The following is a 19,141-nucleotide window of genomic DNA, read 5'->3' as shown; positions in this document are numbered from 1 at the left end:
TGAAAATTATATTTGCCCCTCATTCCAGTTGGAGCTTTGTTTCCTTGTCCTCCAAGGTGTGAACAAGTCATGTTGCAAGCTCCCAATGTTACAGACCAAGCCAGCCCAGCTGCCATGCCCTTCCCACCCTCTAAACTGTGAACATAACAAACCTCTTATCCCCAAATTGCTCATTCAGGCAATGAGAAAAGCAACTACTATAGAGACTTACTGTGTGCTTCCTATGATGACAAGCAGTTAACATGACAAATTGTCAGTATGTGAGTTCAGGTAGAACCGATTCCTGGTAACACACTCAAGTTAGTAATGTAGCTTAGAGATAATACCAAACATCCCCCTCTTTCCATTTCCCACATGGTCCACATCGACTCACCATTTAACTTTTATGATGTGTTCAAAGCGTGGCTCTGGAAGTCTCTGTCCACATGAGGTTGTAGTCTGAGGAGAAATCACAGTCCATACAAGAAAAAGCATATCTTAGCTACCCCATACCCCCCCCCCCGTCACTGTGTGATCCACTACTTGCTGATATGTTTAAACTAACTCTAAGTCCTTTACAATTGGCTAGTCTCAGTTCACAGCCTGGGTTAGGGCGCTTCATGGTGGGGATAACAGAAACTCACATGATCAGAAATCCAAGAAAATAAATTTATTGAACTTTGAAGGGAAAACTCCACAGACATAAAAGAAAATTAAATATAGACTGCAGGACACAACTAGTCATACTGTGAATAATGGCTTGTGTGGCCAGCAAAGTACCAAAAAATGACATTCTGGGACTGATTGAGGTATTTAACTATTTTTGGCTATAGAAACCTGGTAAGCCTATGGTGAAATGGTAAGATAGTTCATCAAAACACACGTCTTTAAGTTGAATAGATTCTAAGTTGATGATATTTCATATGAACTAAATCATGTAGCCATTGGAGAAACCATAGCAGCAAGGTATCAGAAAAAATTATTAGAATCTATTACAACATAACACGGTGAGCCTTAAACACCCAATGCTAGATTTTCACTGTCTCTCCTGCATGAAAGAGAACTTTAAATCACTAAACATTAAGCCTGTTTTCCCACAAAGGTCTGAGCAAAACGGTAAATACCATTAAAAGTTAAAGGCAATTTTAAAGTTTCAAGCTTCTAAAAATACTTAAAATGAGAAGCATTCTTGAGCAGGCTAAGGGTCCTTTCTCTCTCACAAATCTTTTACAGGGCTAACCCAAAGAACTATGTTTACATTATTAGAGAATCAGAAAGTGGTTCTTATATTGTTTGTTTTCTACCATGTTTGAGATCAATCTCCCTGGGGGAGGAAAAAGTAAGAAGTGATGAAAGTTTTTACTGCTTAGAATACACCTTATAAAAAGTTTGATGACAAGGTTTCTGTTATTTGTTTAATTAATTCTGAGTTATCCTTTGTGAGTGCAAAGTCATTTATTCTGCCCCTCCCCTTCTTTGCCATGAATTAAAAGACTGTGTCTGGCTGTGAAACAAAGATCTAGGTCTTTATTTTTCTATTACCTGCTTAACTTTATCCCACCTGCTACTGGATTTCACACATGTGAATTTCTCCTTGTGTATATTAATTCTTAGGTTCCTATAAGAACCGAGCTGTTTTCAAGGAGGCAGAACTCCATGGGAGGGGGATCCTTTTCCTGCTCTCTCAGCTAGCAAAACCCAACCCAGTGTGCCCCTGCAGCTCTCCCACAACTTGGCCAATCACAAAACCATCGCATCTACTTCTCCTACTAGCAGCCCTGTGGTTTGAACTTAAATTCATTGAAGAAAGCATTTCTTTTATTATTATCATTTCTGTTATTGTTTGGCGTATGATATGTTGATCTGTAGGAAAATTTTTAAGTTTTCTAAATTAAAAATATTTGTTTAAAATTTTAAAATGAGTTTGTTCCAATAATGTGGGTTATTAGACATATTTAGATTTAAGAATTTCTGGGAGTTATAAAAAGGGCTTTGTAAAAATCTAACTTGTTTCTTTTTCTTTAGGTTTATTGACCAAAGCGTTAAACCCTCTTTACATTGTAGTTGTTATACCCTTGGCTGGATTGTTGTGAACTACAATATGTGCAGTGTATTATAAAATATCAATGCTTAAAGTGTAAATTATTAAAAATAGCTTTATCAGTTTTATGTCAAAATAAATGTTTTGCATATCCAAACTAGTTTTACCTTCTCACTTAGAGCTTTAGTTCCCAGTTATTTTTAAAAAGAAAGGGAAATTAGCCTGTGCTACACTCTGCATTCAATTTCCTGATTGGTTTGCTTTTTTTCAAAAAGCATGATTTACATACATGAAAGACTTAGCTATTTAATGCTTAATATCACAAAATTAAGACCCACGGTACAATCACTGCGACTAAACAGTCTTAGAGACAATTCTTTAAAATATTGATAATTCACAATGGGAGTATCAATCTGATTAAGCATTCTTGATTTTCCACTTTAGCTAATGTTTCGACATTTCCAGAAAAGGTGTTTTTCAATCCACATTCACCCTCACACTCTCCCAACACAGATTTAAACATAGTTTTTGGTTTAAGCGCTCATGCCCAGCCATTTCTTTACCAATAAAGATAGGAAAGGCTACTGCATGATTTTGTTCAGTTGGTCTGTGCTCACATAGCCACAAGAGGAGAGGAACTTCTTTTTGTCAGGCAAAGGCAAAGCAGTCGCGTTGAGTATAAGGCCCCGTGGCGACTGCACGGTGTGAACCGCGGTGTAGTCTGGGACAGGCACCTCAGCATCTGGAGCAAGCTCTGTTGTCTTGGACATCCGTGCAGTAGTGGTAAGGCTTTCTGTGGTGATATAAATGTCCTCCTGGTTAAAGTCTGGTTTTGCACATGACCTGGCCTCCATGTGAGGGGCCACAGCGATGCACTTTTTGGCATCTGACTCACAGAAGTAGGCACTATTCATGCCGTAATTTTCTTGGCAGGGTGCGGCCGCCTCTGGCTGCGTGTTGCACTGGGCTATTCCTGCCTTAATCTTTTGACCTGGGGAAAGGACTACTCTGCCTGCTGGTGTAATATCGCTTACTTGGGCATAAAAGTCAATGTTAGCAAGTGAAGAGGGATTGCTCATCAGTGTAGAGGCCAGTTGGTGGGTTGATTCAGTTTCACTGCTCACGAGTGCCTGTGGTTTGTTTTCTTCCACTGCTGGAGTAATGCCCGGGGAGCCAAGGGAAGCATCATAAGTTGAGTGTTTTAGATTCTTCTGGTCAAGGCACAAGAGATCGGCTTCCGCTCTTAACTTCTGTGACTGAGTAATCTGTGAGGTACCATCACCCATGTCACTGGTGTGGAAATCAGTGTCCAAAATTTCAGGATCATAACAGCTGGTACGTCCAGAATCATCATCTTTTGCTCCAAGGATACTAACTGATTTCTCATGGTCTTTGCTTAGAAGTCTGTCTGTGTCTGACCCTTCAGTCTTTTCATCTGGGTCATCAATATCTAGCTCAATAAACTCAACCCAGGAGTCATCATTGTAGAAGTCAGGTTTGTAGTTATCATGAATGCCTAAGATGGTGTTCACCTCCTCCAATTTTCCTTCCTAGGAGGCAGACAGAAAGTGGAGATCTATGAAAATCAACTCGAAATGATTACATAATTTTAAATAGGATGCGTTGAGTTTGCAAAACAAACAACCACCCCCAATGAAAACAAAACAACAAAAACACCAACCAAACAATCAAACACCCAAAATCTTCTTAAAAGAGGGCAGTGTTTCTTTAGGTATTGCTTTCTCGTGAACGAACTCCAATTAGCATAAATTACCTTGAGAAGATCGGGATCAATTCCTTTAATCTTCGGAACTGGGACTGGGGGTAAAATCAGCATCTTAATCCTTGAAAACAAATAAAGTTTTATTTTTACATCTTAAAAATTACATGTTCTCTTATTTCAAAAGGTAGAAATCAAATGTAGCCATATCTCATATCTTGAATAAACAGACTATGAAAAAGTCAGGGAGATTATTAAACAGTAGGTGACAAAAAAAAAAAAAAAAAGGCTTCATTTAAGATCATTTAGTTAAAATGTCGTTTTCCTCTAATATGTTTTTTTTTTTCTTAGTGCTTTTGATGAGTAGTCAATTTTAGTATTTGGCAGTGCAGAATCTAATTCTTTCTAAAGCCAACTTCCATATTACTTCTAAATAAGACACGCTTAAAGCATATGGTATCAAGAAGAAAATGAAACAATCCAGAAAGTAGAACTAAACTTATTTTCACCCCTGAAAAAGAGTGTGTTGGTCTAAGTTAGCAGTATACAGCGCATAGTAACTAAAAACATTTAAAATGATTTCTAGACAGCATGATATTGCATGGATCATTGAAAGTAGGACAGACCATCTAAATTATCTCCAGTAAAGATAAATTTATATGTATAATACTATGATCTGTTTACATTTCTTTTTCAAATGTTGAAATAAATTTTCTTTAAAAATATCTATTATTAATTTAAATCGAATTAAATTCGATTTAATTTAATTCGATTAAATTCCCCTGTTTTCCCCTTCCTTTCTTTTCCTCAGCCCCCTCCCAGTTGCCCTCTCTCAAAACCTTTCCTCGTATCCCTTTCAAGTTTTTTTTTAATTTTTATTTTATGTGTCTCTCTGTGATTATATTCCATAAATGAGTAGGTGCCTAGGAAGGGCAGAAGAGGGTGGCAGATTCTCTAGAGTTGAAATTAAAGAAAGATGTGAGTCACCTGTGTGGTTACTGGCAATTGAACTTGGGGTCCTCTATGAGAGCAGTATGCACTCTCAGTTGTTGAACCACCTCTCTAGTTTCTGAAATTGGTTTTGACCATAATTAATTTCAATTTTTACTCTATTGATTTGGTGTCCTCCTGAAATTCTATTACTTAGCTTTTATTATTTAGAAGTTGCTCTGTAAGCATTTCTTGAACAAATTTGAACAAATCATCTATTTTGTTGCAAGCATTAAGCAGAGTTTCTGCCTTAACACCAACACAATGAACTCTGGATACCTCCATACCTCAGTGGGAAAACTGAGTGGTTGTGATACAGATGTGGTCCCTAAAGCCTAAAACCTCACCACATGATTATTTACAGATCAAGATGATCGACTCTTGCATTAAACATTTTACCTAATCTTTACAGCTACAAGGAAGGAAGATATTATCTGAGCACTCCACTCCTACAAGACCCTTGGGAGGGCTGGTGCTCAGGCCCAGAGTGATTGCTCCAAAGCTAGCTGTCTGTCCTATGCCTCTCTGTTCTTTGCTTCTGCATCCATAAATGCATCTTTCAAGTTTTCAAAGACTAAAAATGCAAAGTAATCTCAGTGATATGAAACAAAGATTCCCAAATAGCTAATGTTTGATTTTGTGACACATATGTCTCCTTTTTAAAGAACGTGATCTATTTTGGCAGATGCTAGTGGCTTTCTGTAGTTGTGATGACATTAAACCACGGAGATCTCCCAACTCCAAGGGCCCGAGCTAGTAGTGTAAATCAATGAATCAATTATGATAGCAGTAAGCTGTATGTCTCCTCAAATGGGAGAGCTGGCCCCCTTTTCAGCTTATGCAGTATGCAGAAATATCAGCCTAGTTTGACTGCACATTTCAATATTTAAGGTTAAAAATAGATTGTTTGCTCATATAATACATCCCACACTTTCCCCTCTCTTTACTCCTCCTACCTTCCCTCACCTCTCTTCTTCTCAAGATCCACTCCAATCCCCAGTTTTCCCTTAGGAAAGAGAAGGCCCATTCCTGGCACACAGTGCACACTGCATCTCTGGAGGCTTGCTGCTACCTGGGACAGACAGGTACAACCCCTACACCCCAGCCCCCTGCCTGCTAGATCCCCTTGAGCAAGTCCAGCAGTAAAGAACTACACCCTGTTCCCTGTGTACTCCATCTTGTGGCCCATAGTCCTATCTGCATTCCCAGAGGCCAGTTGCCACCAGGGACCACAGATGAGCCTCCCCTTCCCCCATGATTCCCAGCAAGCCCTGAGGTGGTGAGCCCCACTTTGTCCTCATTGTACCACATACCTGGCACACAGCTCAGCCTTTATCTCTGGAGGACTGCTGCCACTGGGGACACACAGATGAGCATTTTATAGACAGATCCCAGCCCCCTGTGTGCTGGGTCCCTCTGGGCAAGCCCCTGCCAGCTGTTCCCTCCATTCTGGGCCCACAAATCTACCTGTATCCACAGGGGCCTGCTGCCATCAGGGAGTACCAGGTAAGAATTGACCCTTCCCACTATTCCTCCTAAAACACTCCCAACAGAGGTAAACTGCACCTGCTCCCTGTGCTCCTTTTCCTTGCCCACAACTTGGGCAATAGACTACCAATACCATAGACAACCAGATGGCTAAAAGCCAGCATGAGAACACAATCAATACTATGTGTTTCTTTTAGAGTTTGTGATACCTCACTCAGGATGATCTTTTCTAGTTCTATCCATTTGCCTGCAAATTTCATGATTTTCTTTGCTGACTAGTATTCCATTGTATAAATGTACCACAATTTCTGTACCAAGGACCATGCCTGGAGATAACCCAGAACCCCTGAACAGATGTAGTCCATGGCAGCTCTGTGTCCAAGTTTCCAAGGGGGTACCCTAGTAAGGGGAACAGGGACTGTCTCTGACATGATCTCAGTGGCTGGCTCTTTGATCACCTCCCTCTGACTGGGGAGCAGCCTTACCTAGCCACAGAGAAAGACAATGCAGCCAGTCCTGATGAGACCTGATAGGTTAGGGTCAGAGGGAAGGGGAGGAGGACCTCCCCCATCAGTGGACTGGGGAAGGGGAGTGGGAAGAGAAGGGGGAAGGAGGGTGGAATTGGGAGGGGAAGAAGAAGGGGGCTACAACTGGGATACAAAGTGAATAAATTGTGATAAATAAAAAAAGAAAAATAAAGAAAAATAGTAGAAGACTTCAACACCCCTCTCTCACCAATGGATGGGTCATCTTGGCAGAAACTAAACAGAGAAATAATAAAATTAACAGATGTTATGAATCAAATGGACCTAATATTTACAGAACATTTTATCCAAACACCAAAGAATATACCTTCTTCTCAGCACCTCATGGAACCTTCTCCAAAATTGACCATAAACTCAGATATAAAGCAAGTCTTAACAAATACAAGAAAATTGAAGTAACTCCCTGTATCTTATCAGACCACCTTATGTTAAAGATGGACTTCAACAACAACAGAAAGCCTATAAATTCATGGAAACTCAACAACTCTCTACTCAATGACTAATGAGCCAAGGAAGAAATAAAAAAAATTGAAGACTTTCTAAAATTCAATGAAAATGAATGCACACATACCAAAACATTTGGGACACAATGAAAGCAGAAAGTTCATAGCACTAAGTGCCTTCATAAAGAACTTGGAGATCTCATACAGAAATTTAAAAGCACATGTGAAAGCTCTAGAACAAAAAGAAGCAAACACACCCAAGAGGTTATATGGCAGGAAATAATCAAATTCAAAATTAAAATCAACAAATAAGAACAAAAGTAACAATACAAAAAAATCAGGACAACCAAGAGCTGGTTCTTTGAGAAAATCAACAAGATAAACTAAACTAACTAAAAGGCAGACAGACATTATCCAAATTAACAAAAGCAGAAATGAAAAGGGAGATACTGAGGAACTCCAAAGAATCATTAGGTCTTACTTCAGAAGCTTGTACTCCACAATACTAGAAAAATCTAAATGAAATAAACAATTTTCTTGGTAGATGCCACTTACTAAAGTTAAATCAAGACCAGGTAAACAATTTAAATAGACCTATAACCCTTAAGGAAATAGAAGGTGTCATTCAGAGGAGGATTTTGCAGCCAGTCCTGATGAGACCTGATAAGCTAGAGTCAGATGGAAGGAAGGAGGACCTCCTCTATCAGTGGACTTAGAGAAAGGCAGGGAGGAGATGAAGGAGGGAGGGTGAGATTGGGAGGGAATAAGAGAGGAGGCTACATCTGGGAAACAAAGTGAATAAACTGTAATTAATATAAAAAATAAAAATTTAATTTAAAAAGTCTCAAAAAAAAGAAGGCCTGGGACAGATGGTTTCAGAAGAGAATTCTACCTGACATTCAAAGAAAAGCTAATACCAACATTCTTCAAATATTCCACAAAATAGAAACAGAAAAACTTTGCCAAACTCATTCTATGAGGTCATAGTCATCCTGATATCTAAACAACACAGACTCAAAAAGAAAGAGAATTTCCAAACAATTTCCATTATTTCCTTATGAACAGTGATGCAAAAAATTCAACAAAATACTTGCAAACCAAATCCAAAACCATATCAAAAACATAATCCACATGACCAAGTAGGCTTCATTCCAGGGATGCAGGGATGGGAAAAATCCAGGAATGTAATCCACTATATAAAAAGATTGAAGGAAAAAAACAAACAAACACAAACATATGATCACTTCATTAGATGCTGAAAAAGCCTTTGACAAAATTCAATACCCCTTCATGTTAAAAATCTTGGAGAGATCCGGGATACAAGATTCACACCTAAACACAATAAAGGCAATACATATCAAGCCAATAGACAATATCAAATTAAATGGAGAGAAACTTAAGCAATTCTACTAAAATTGGGGATAAGAGAAGTCTACCCACTCTCTCCATATCTCTTCAATATAGTACTTGAAGTTTTAGCTAGAGCAATTAGACAACTAAAAGAGATCAAAGGGATACAAATTAGAAAGGAAGAAGTCAAAGTATTACTATTCGCTGATGATATGATCCAATACATAAGTGACCCCAAAAATTCTACCACAGAAATACTACATCTCATAAACACCTTCAGGAAAGTGGCTGGGTACAAAGTTAATTTAAAAAAAATCAGTAGTCCTCCTTTATACAAATGAAAATTGGGCTGAGAAAGAAATTGGGGAAATGATACCCTTTACAATAGCCACAAATAATATAAAATATTTTGGTGTAACTCTAATCAAGCAAGTGAAAGACCTGTGTGATAAGAACTTCAAGTCTCTGAAGAAAGAAATTGAAGAAGATATCAGAAGATGGAAAGATCTCCCATGCTCATGGATCGGTAGGATTAATATAGTAAAAATTGTCATCTTATCAAAAGCAAACTACAGACTCAACACAGTTCCCAACAAAATCCCAACACAATTCTTTACAGACCTTTAAAGAGCAATTCTCAACTTCATATTGAAAAATAATGATAAAAGCTAAACAATCTTGTACAATAAAAGAACCTCTGGAGGTATCACCATCCCTGATTTCATTCTGTATTACAGAGAAATAGTAATAAACAAATGCATAGTATTGGCACGAAAACAGACAGGTTGATCAATGGAATCAAACTGAAAACCCAGAAATAAACCCACACAGCTACAGACACCTGGTTTTTTACAAAGAAGCCAAAACCATGCGATGGAAAAAAGGAAAGCATCTTCAATTAATGGTGCTAGTCTAAGTTGATATCTGCATGTAGAAGAATGCGAATAGATCCATATTTATCATCCTGCACAAAATTCAAGTTCACGTGAATCAAAGGCCTCAATATAAAACCAGATACACTGTATCTAATAGAAGAGAAAGTGGAGAATAGTCTCAAATGCATTGGTGCATGAGACAACTTCCTGAAAAGAACACCAAAAACTCTGGCCTTAAGACAAACAATTAGTAGGTGGGACCTCATGAAATTGAAAAGATTCTGTAAGGCAAAGAACACTGTCATTGTCAATAGGACAAAACAGTGACCTACAGAATAGGAAAAGATCTTCACCAACCTGATATCCAATAGAAGGCTAATATCCAAAATATATAAAGAACTCAAAGACTAACAAACCAAATAATCCATATTTTTTTTAAAAAAAAATGGGATACTGAGCTAAACAGAGCATTCTCAACAGAGGAATATATAATGGCTGAGAAACAAATAAATATTCAATGCCCTTAATCATCAGGGATGCAAATCAAAATGACTCTGAGATTCCATCTTACACCCCTCAGAATGGCTAAGATCAAAAATTCAAGTGACTGCATATGCTGGTGAGGATGTGGAGCAAGGGGAGGACTCTCATTGCTTGTGGAACTGCAGACTCATATAATCACTTTGGAAATCAACCTGGTAGTTTCTCAGAAAATTGGGGACAGTTCTACCTCAAGACCCAGCTGTACTACTCCTGGGCAAACACCCAAAATATGCTCTACCATACAACAAGGACATTTGCTCAGCTATGTTCATAGCAGCTTTATTTATAATAGCCAGGATCTGGAAACAACCTAGATGTCCCTCAACTGAAGAATGGATAAAGAAAATGTGGTATCTTTACACAATGGAATACTACTCAGCATTAAAAGCAAGGTCATCATGAAATATGCAGGCAAATGGATGGAATTAGAAAAGATCATCCTGAGTAAGGTAACCCAGACCTAGAAAGACACACATGGTGTATATTCACTTATAAGTGGAAATTAGATATAAAGAACAGGATAATCATCCTATAATCCAAAGAAGATAAGTAACTAGGAGGTACCAAGGGAGGAGGCTTAAATCTCACTCAGAAGGGGAAACAAAATACACATCTGACACAGATGGAGGAAGGGAAATGGGTAAAGGAATGGGGTTGGAGGTCAGGTGCGGGGAGGGATGGGAGAGAGATTTGAAATTGGTTGGGATGATCATCTGTGGGATGATGGGGGCTCCCAGGAGTCTATGATGTTGATTCGAGCTGGGACTTCTAGCAGTGGAGGATATGGAACATGAAATGGTCATCTCCTGTAACCAGGTGGGACTTCCAGTGAAAGGAGGTGGACACCAACCCCCACACAAAACCTTTGGCCCAGCCAACCAATGTCTGGCCCTACTTGAGTAGCATGCCGAGAGAGAGAGAAAGAGAGAGAGAGAAAGAGAGAGAGAGAGAGAGAGAGAGAGAGAGAGAGCCCACCACTGAAGCAACCAATAATATTCTGCTATTCTTATGGTCAGAAGGCTAGCTTAACAGTCATCTGAGTGGCTTCACCCATCAACTGATAAAAATAGAAGCAGAGACACACAGCCAAACATTAGGTGGAGCTAGGGGAATCTTATGGAAGAGGGGGAAGAAGAATTGAAAGATCCAGAGAGGTCAAAAATGCCACCAGAAAACTGACAAATTCAACTAGCCTGGACTCATAGGTGTTGGAGGTTTGTCTGGTGCTATGTAGTGCTAACTACTGGACCCCAAGATCTGGTTGTTGTCCTGAGGAATGCAATTTCATGTACACTAAGTGATGTTATGTAAACTCTTCACCAATACTCTCTGACTGGTTAAATTAAGTATCTGACAGCCTATAGCTGCACAGAAGAGAAGTAGGCTGAGCTTAGGTTCCCAGGCTTGGGGTAAAATGGTAACCATGAGTTGGAGAGAGAAGAAGGAGAAAGAAGATGTAACAGGAAGAGAGGAAGCCCGAGAAAAGAAGTTACCATGGGTCAGTGTGGCCCATGAGCCTGTGGCCATGAGGAGTGGCCTGATAGAACAGAAGCAGCCCAAGCAGGAACAACTGTGGCAAGTAATTTGAAGTGTGCAGCTGGGAAATGGCAAAATAACTTAGAGGGTTGATATGGTGCCCTAAAGCTTTTATAATTCTAAAAGGTCTCTGTCTCGATTATTTGGGAACCGACTGGAATAGAGAAACCCTCTAGAATCTAATATCCTTTCCACAACACTTAAGGGCTCACAGAGACTGAACAATCAACCAGAGAGTATCTAGGGGATGGTTCTAGCCCTCCCCGCCACTCATATGTAACGGTTGTACAGGTTGGTTCTCATGTGGGTCCTCTGACAGGAGGAAGCAAGGGCTGCCTCTGACTCTGTTGCCTGCTTTTGGATCCCTTTTTTCTTACTGGACAGCCTTGTCTAGTCTCAGTAGAAGAAGTTGTGTGAAGTCCTACTTGATATGCCAAGGTGGGTTGATACCCATGTGAAGTCTCCCCTCATCTGAGGAGAAAGGGAGGAGGGCACAGGAGGAAGGGAGAGGCAGTGAAAGGGAGGGACTGGGAGGAGAGAAGAGAGGAAATCTTCCTACCAGGATGTTAATTAATTAATTAATCTATAAGACAGACAGAGAGAAGGCTTCCAAAACAAGGTTCAATATGACAAGGCAAAGGCCCTTATTTCAAGGCAGGACAAGGCAACCTAATAAAAGGAAAACTGTCTTAAGAGCTGGGAAAAGTGTCAGAAATACACCTGTTCCCACTGATAGGAGTGTCACAAAGTCTCATACTTTGTAGCAAAATTCTCACTCCAATTCAGAAATCAAAATTGCCATGTGTACCTGCAGTCACTCAGTCTCCTATTTCTCTATATGGGTATGCAGCTCTTTCATGAATTAATAAGACTGGGTCGGTCATGTGGTGGGAACAAGCATAGAGGAAAGATATCCTGAGTTGAAACTGTGTCCAAATTTACCTAATCCAAGTATGAATGTCAGTACACACTTTGCTGGCTTTTACTTTGAATTATTTGTATTATAACAGAGTAAAGTTCTTTTACAAAACTTGAAAGACACGTTAATCCTGGAGCCCTCAACACCCCGGAGCAAGACAGACAAATGTAGCTTTCCTTGCTGCATTTTAATTTTGGGACTGTGTGTTAGTTCTGTACTAATTGCTACTATTTTCTATCATTTCCTGCTTTTATCACAACATGCAAATTTAAGTAGTGATAAAGGTTTCTGTAGGAAAATGAAGAAAACGGATTCTTTTTCCACAAAAATCCAATTCATCACAGGAAAGTGGGAGTGCAATAAAGATTTCAAACAAATTTCACAATTGTTGATTTTTGACTGAGCATTGCAGTATGTTCAAAGCTTCATTACTCATAGAAGATATACTATTAGAAAGTCGGATACATATATATATATATTTATATTTTTAAGATTTATTTATTTAAAGTGTTTTCATGTATGTATGTTCATTACCATGTATGTGGTAATGTGCTGTGTGCAGAGGTCAGAAGAAGGTTTAAGATTCACTGGAACTGGATTTACAGATGTTTGTGAGCCACCATGTGGGTACTGGAAACTGAACCCTGGGCCTCTACATATATATATATATATATTTATAAACATACTAAAATCTGTACACCTAAAGAAGCTAAGCAAGAAGGAGGACCGTGGGTAAAATGATCAATCCTCACTCAGAAAGGAAAACAGGGCGGATATCAGAAGAGGGAGAAAACGGGGAACAGGACAGGAGCCTACCACAGAGGGCCACTGAAAGACTCCTCCCAGCAGGGTATCAAAGCAGATGCTGAGACTCATAACCAAATTTTGAGCAGAGTGAAAGGAATCCTGTGAAAAAAGGGGGAGATAGTAAGACCTGGAGGGGACAGGAGCTCCACAAGGAGAGCAACAGAACCAAAAAATCTGGGCACAGGGGTCTTTTCTGAGACTGATATTCCAATCAAGGACCATGTGTGGAGATAACCTAGAACCATTACACAGATGTAGCCCATGCCATAAAGAAAATGAAATCACATTTGCCAGATGGGCGAACTGAAGATTGTTAAGTTCAGTGAAATAAGGCAGATGCAGAAAGAAATGTCCCCATGTTTTCATTCAGGTATAGAAAGAAGATTTAAATGTTAATATATTTAATATCCATATATAAATGGGAAAGGGAAGTAGAAAGGGGAGTATTAGAGGCTAGGAACAGGTCTGGAGGAATGCAGTGAACAGGGAAGATAGTGTGATATATATACGCAGAGAGCAGAATAATGGATTGGTGGGGTGGAAGAGAAGCAGCAAGAAGGGGGAGAGGATGGCTGTAAGGGAATAAGAACAAAGCATGGTGTGTACATGCATGGAGACATCACAGTGAAACCCATTTCTTTGTCTCCTAACAAAAAATCAATAAGAATCTTAGGAAAGAAGTGGGAAACAGTAAGATCTGGAGAGGACAGGAACTCCACATGGAGAGCAACAGAACCAAAAAATCTGAGCACAGGGGTGTTTCCTGAGACTGCTATTCCAACCAAGGACTATGCATGGAGATAACCTAGGACCCCTGCACAGAGGTAGCCCATGGCAGTTCAGTATCCAAGTGGGTTCTATTGTAATAGGAACAGGGACTGTCTCTGACATGAACTGATTGGCCTGCTCTTTAATTACCTCCCCCCTGAGGGGGAAGCAGCATTACCAGGCCACAGAAGAAGACAATGCAGCCACTCCTGATGATACCTAATTGACTAGGATCAGAAGGAAGGAAAAGAAGTCCTCCCCTATCAGTGGACTTGGGGAGGGACATGCATGCAGAGGGTGGAGGATGGGAGGAGAGAGGGAACCACGGGGGGGTTTACAAAATGAATAAAGTGTAATTAATAAAGAAAAAAAAGAAAATAGAGACAAAGAGTAAAAAAAAAAAAGAAAGAAAACAAAATATACTTGTATTTAGGGGCTGATAGCAGCTCAGTTGGTATAGTGTTTGCCTAGTGTGCATAGGGCCTTGGGTTGAATTCTTAGCACTACATAAAACTGAGAATGGTGGAGGCAGGAGGATCAGAAGTTGAAGATCATCCAGTCTGGGCAAACAAAAACAGAGGCTAATATTTATTTTTTGAAATCCTACTTATTGAGAGGATGATATTTTGTTTTACATATTGTTAGCTAGTATAACTAGACAATCTCACATGTCTTCTTGGCCTTCATGACTTGAAATGGACAATTAGTGTTAAGGGTGAATGGATTTATATACATAACAATTTTATTTACTATAGTTCCATGTAAATTTCACTAGCTCTGTAGACTAATTCAAACCAACTAATTTGACTTTTGTTGGCATTATTCAAGCTCATACCTTACTTAAAATTCTAAAGGTATATTTATTTTTCCCAAACAACTGAAAACTGTGCTGTTTCAACTGTAGTAGATGTTTTCACAAAATAGGAATTTGAGTAAAAAGGAATTTAAATTTGAATTACGTAGTGATTTCTTCTTTCCCCCTTATTTACATTATTAAACTCAATATGAAACCCCAGTGAAAATGGAGTTCATTCAATTGTAGTCTTTCAATATTAGCACTGAAGAATTCAGGCATTACCTGAATTATTTCTAGTAAAATTCTTTTTTTTTTTTTTCTTCAGTTTTTCAAGACAGTTTCTCTACGTAGCCTTGGCTATCCTGGAGTTGCTTTGTACACCAGGCTGGCTTGAACTCACAGGGATCTACCTGCTGCTGCTTCCCTCAGTACTGAGATTAAAGGCCTGTGCTATCACATCTGGCTTGTAAAATTCTATTTTGACAATAGCTAATATTAAAGTTTGAGTATTCTGGATTACTACAACAACTAAAAGCCCATACCATATATTTCTATATTCCATCCTGAGTCATTGATGCCTCTTGCTTCAGCTGAAGAACTTGATTTCAATTTTAGATAAAGAAACCGACTATTGGTGGTCTAGACCAAGGGATTTTCCAAGACACAGGACTTGCAATACAAAGAACAACTGAGTCCTAGAATCTTGAAAGTGGCAGTCACATTTTCCTAGAAAGAGGCTTATGATTTCACGTGACTCTAAAACTATCTTAAATGTAAACAAATGGCAAACTATCAATATTTTCCTCCTGCGTGTTGCATACAATGATTTCTGCAATCTTTTTCCAACATAAAAATAAATTTTTTATTTTTTTTCAAATATTTTATTTTCCAAAATAAAAACTGATATTTTATTATTCCAAAGTGATTTAAAAAGTCATGTTGCATACAAAAATGTAGACTTTCAGAGAGGTTAAGTGATACAAAGAAGTTCAAACCCCAGTGGCTGAATGGTTTTACCCAATTTTATGGACTCCAAGAAAACATAAACAGAATTTCTTAAAACTCTGAAGGAATGCTGAATGAATTTACAAATGTAGATGAGATATAAAATCACGTATAGTTAAATAATTTAAATGGAATCCAAATTTATTTGAAATCACCACTGTAGGCAGAACTCAGAGAAAGTTCCTAGTGTGACATGTTCAGGATGCTTCAGTTTGTCACTTAAATTAGATTGTACACCATTACCACAGCAGACTCTGCTGAAGGTCGAGGAACACCATGAGTCCTGATATGAAGGGATGACTTAGGGAGCACCTGTGATAGGGAAGTGTCAACATATGCCCAGTCACTGGGACAAACCTCTTATCGTGCTACACAACTTCCTGACCCAAACTGTCCATTTTCTAAGGTAAACACTAACAGGCTGAGTATAAATGTGATAAAGGCAAAGCGAGAAATTAAAATTTTCTGAGTTAATTAAAATAGCTGCTCTTATCGTACAAGAGAAAATTTCCAATAACAACTGGGAGTATACAGAGAAATCAGAGCTTGCAAAAACATTAATGTCAGTGTTTCACACCTACCTTTGCTGTTTTGAAAAAATAACTACAAATAGCATCACTGCTATGCCAAATATTCCAAAGATAATAATCAAGAACCATGGAAACTGGAAATCTAAAACAGAAAAGAATATTTTACTAACAGAATTATGAATAATTGAAGCAAAGGTTACATTACACTGTTCTTTCCCACTTGAAAATGTTTGCTAATTTGAATTCATATGGCACAGTTAGTGTTTCACTTGGTAACCATGGAAACACAAAGGGGCAACTTTGGTTGTTTTCGCTCTTAAGGATGCAACATGCTTGTCCACTGTTTAAATCCTTTACATAAAACACACACACACACACACACACACACACACACACACACATACACACACACACACACACAGAGAGAGAGAGATGCAAAAAATGGTTAAAGAAAAAGAAGTCAAGAATTTGAGAGAATGTGAGATAGTGGCCATCCTCCTGATGTTGGTGGTGGTTCATGGGAGGATTTTATGGAAGAAAGGGAAGAGGAGATAATGTAATTATACTACACCTTCAAAAAATAAAATTATTGTAAAAAAAGAAAAAAAATGATAAATGAAAACCACGTTTTACACACATTGTAAAACACAAACAAAATCCCAAACCTGTAACCTTCTCATATGTCCAGATATCTAAGGAATATCACCAAGGCTTCAGCATCAGAAAGAAACTGTTGCTTGTTAAAACTAAGTAAATAATGCCTATTTAATATTTTTTTCATTTCTAAAAAAATTATTTGTTTTTATTAATTACAGTTTATTCACATTGTACCCCAGCTGTAGCCCCCTCCTTTATCCCCTCCCAATCTCACCGTCCCTCCCTTATCTCCTCCCATACCCCTCTTCAAGTTCACTGATAGGGGAGGTCCTACTCCTCTTCCTTCTGACCCTAACTTTTCAGGTCTCATCAGGACTGTCTGCCCTGTCTTCCTCTGTGGCCTGGTAAGGCTGCTGCCCATCAGGAGGAAGTGATCAAAGAGCCAGCCACTGAGTTCATGTCAGAGACAGTCCCTGTTCCCATTACTAGGTAACCCACTTGGAGACTGAGCTGCTATATTTTAAACTTTAACGGTATTTTTTAGCTTCCACACAGAGGATATATTGAAGTTATGAGGACAGAGTAGCTGTGATATACCCAGGCACGTTCTACATTTTTACAGCTTTGAAACTGAAAGTTTATGTCACTGTAGTGAGGCTGCTCAGATACTGGTATACTTTGTGAGCCTTGGGAGAATTGGTCTGTGAAACTTCTATCTCCCAATATTCTTACCATAGAGGCAGAAGCTTACTATCTTTTAATATAGACACCTAGAAATCTCCTGTCATCTCTGTAGTTTTCCTGTGTAGGAGATCCAAATGCTTCTTGTGTACCATAAGTATGACTAAAACATGACATACTAGGCCTTCTCTAAGGAAACACCACATCTCTACTTCCCCAAATCCATGAGCACCACCTTTCCTCTTGCAAACCTTAGATAAACTTTTTTTCTCCTGGATACAAATTCAAAACAAACATATTGTCTTAAGAAGCTATACAACAAGGAGGACCTAGGGAAGAGGCTGAAACCTCACTCAGAAGAGCAAACAGGACAGACATTGGAAGTAGGAGAAGACAAGCAACAGGACAGGAGCCTACCACAGAGGACCTCTAAAAGACTCTACCCAGCAGGGTATGGAGAGAGATACTGAGACTCATAACCAAACTTTGGGCAGAGGGTAGGAAACTTTATGGAAGATGAGGGAGATAGAAAGACCTAAAGGGGACAGAAGACCACCAAAAAACCTGGGCCCAGGAGGGCCTACAGAGATCCATACTTCACCCAAGGACCATACATGGAGAGGACCTTGACACCTGTTCAGTTTCCAAGTGGGTTCCCTAGTAAGGGGGCAGGGATTGTCTCTGACATGAACTCAGTGGCCACCTCCCCTTAAGGGGTGCAGCCTTACCAGGCCATAGAGGAAGATGATGCAGCCAGTCCTGATGAGACCTGATAGACGAGGGTCAGATAGAAAGGGAGGAGGACCTCCCCTATCAGTGAACTAGGGAAGGCACATAGGGGGAGAAGAGGGAGGGTGGGTGGAACTGGGAGAAGATGGAGGGTGCTACAGCTGGGATACAAAGTGAATAAATTGTAATAAATAAATAATTTTTTAAAAAGAATGAAAAAAGAAAAATATTGGAAATATAGAGATATATGAAGAAAAAAAAATACCCCCCTAGAATTTTGTTGTTCAGAGACAAACACTGTATTCCCCTGTCTGAGTTTCCATGTGCCCTGGTACCCTTCTTAAATCAAATAATTCTGAAACAACATCCTTTTGCAATTTATTTAATTATATAATAATTATATTATTAAATAATTATTATAACTATTAAATAATTGTTATAATAATTATTTAAAATTTATTTATTATTTTTAATTATGTACATTTGTGTATGTGTACATGAGTGCAGGTGCCCACAAAGGCTAGAGATGGCAGATTCTCTGGAGCTGGTGTTACAGATAGTTGTCATTATTTTGAGGTGGGTGCTGGGAATTGAACTTGGGTCCTGTAGAAGAACAGGAAGTAGTCTTAACCACAGAACCATCTCTCCAGCCCCTCCTGTAGTTTCTTTTTTATTGCATACATCTTCTACAGATAGTGACTTCTATGTCTTATTCCTGATATGTGAAACTAGAGTATATTGACCTAAACAAAACACACACACACACACACACACACACACACACACACACACACACACA

The 19,141-nt window shown here is 39.0% G+C and overlaps 1 protein-coding gene across 3 annotated transcripts in view; it reads right to left on the bottom strand.

Annotated features, from left to right (window-relative positions):
- Positions 1–634: 634 nt before the first annotated feature.
- Positions 635–19,141, bottom strand: part of Ghr (growth hormone receptor) — a 264,150-nt gene continuing 245,643 nt past the window's right edge. For all 3 annotated transcript variants that reach the window (XM_055601049.1, XM_055601048.1, XM_055601047.1), the window contains 3 exons: positions 16,387–16,477; positions 3,795–3,864; positions 635–3,570 (listed from right to left, as the gene is read on the bottom strand). In XM_055601049.1, the coding sequence (XP_055457024.1) occupies positions 2,602–3,570; positions 3,795–3,864; positions 16,387–16,477 (1,130 nt within the window). In that variant the 3' untranslated portion in view covers positions 635–2,601. The remainder of the gene's footprint in view (positions 3,571–3,794; positions 3,865–16,386; positions 16,478–19,141) is intronic.

Source organism: Psammomys obesus, unplaced genomic scaffold (genome assembly GCF_907164565.1).
Source record: "Psammomys obesus unplaced genomic scaffold, mPsaObe1.curated_primary_1811, whole genome shotgun sequence".
Taxonomy (NCBI): Eukaryota; Metazoa; Chordata; class Mammalia; order Rodentia; family Muridae; genus Psammomys; species Psammomys obesus.
Note: the sequence above shows the minus strand (reverse complement) of the source record. Positions and strands in the feature narration are given on the sequence as shown.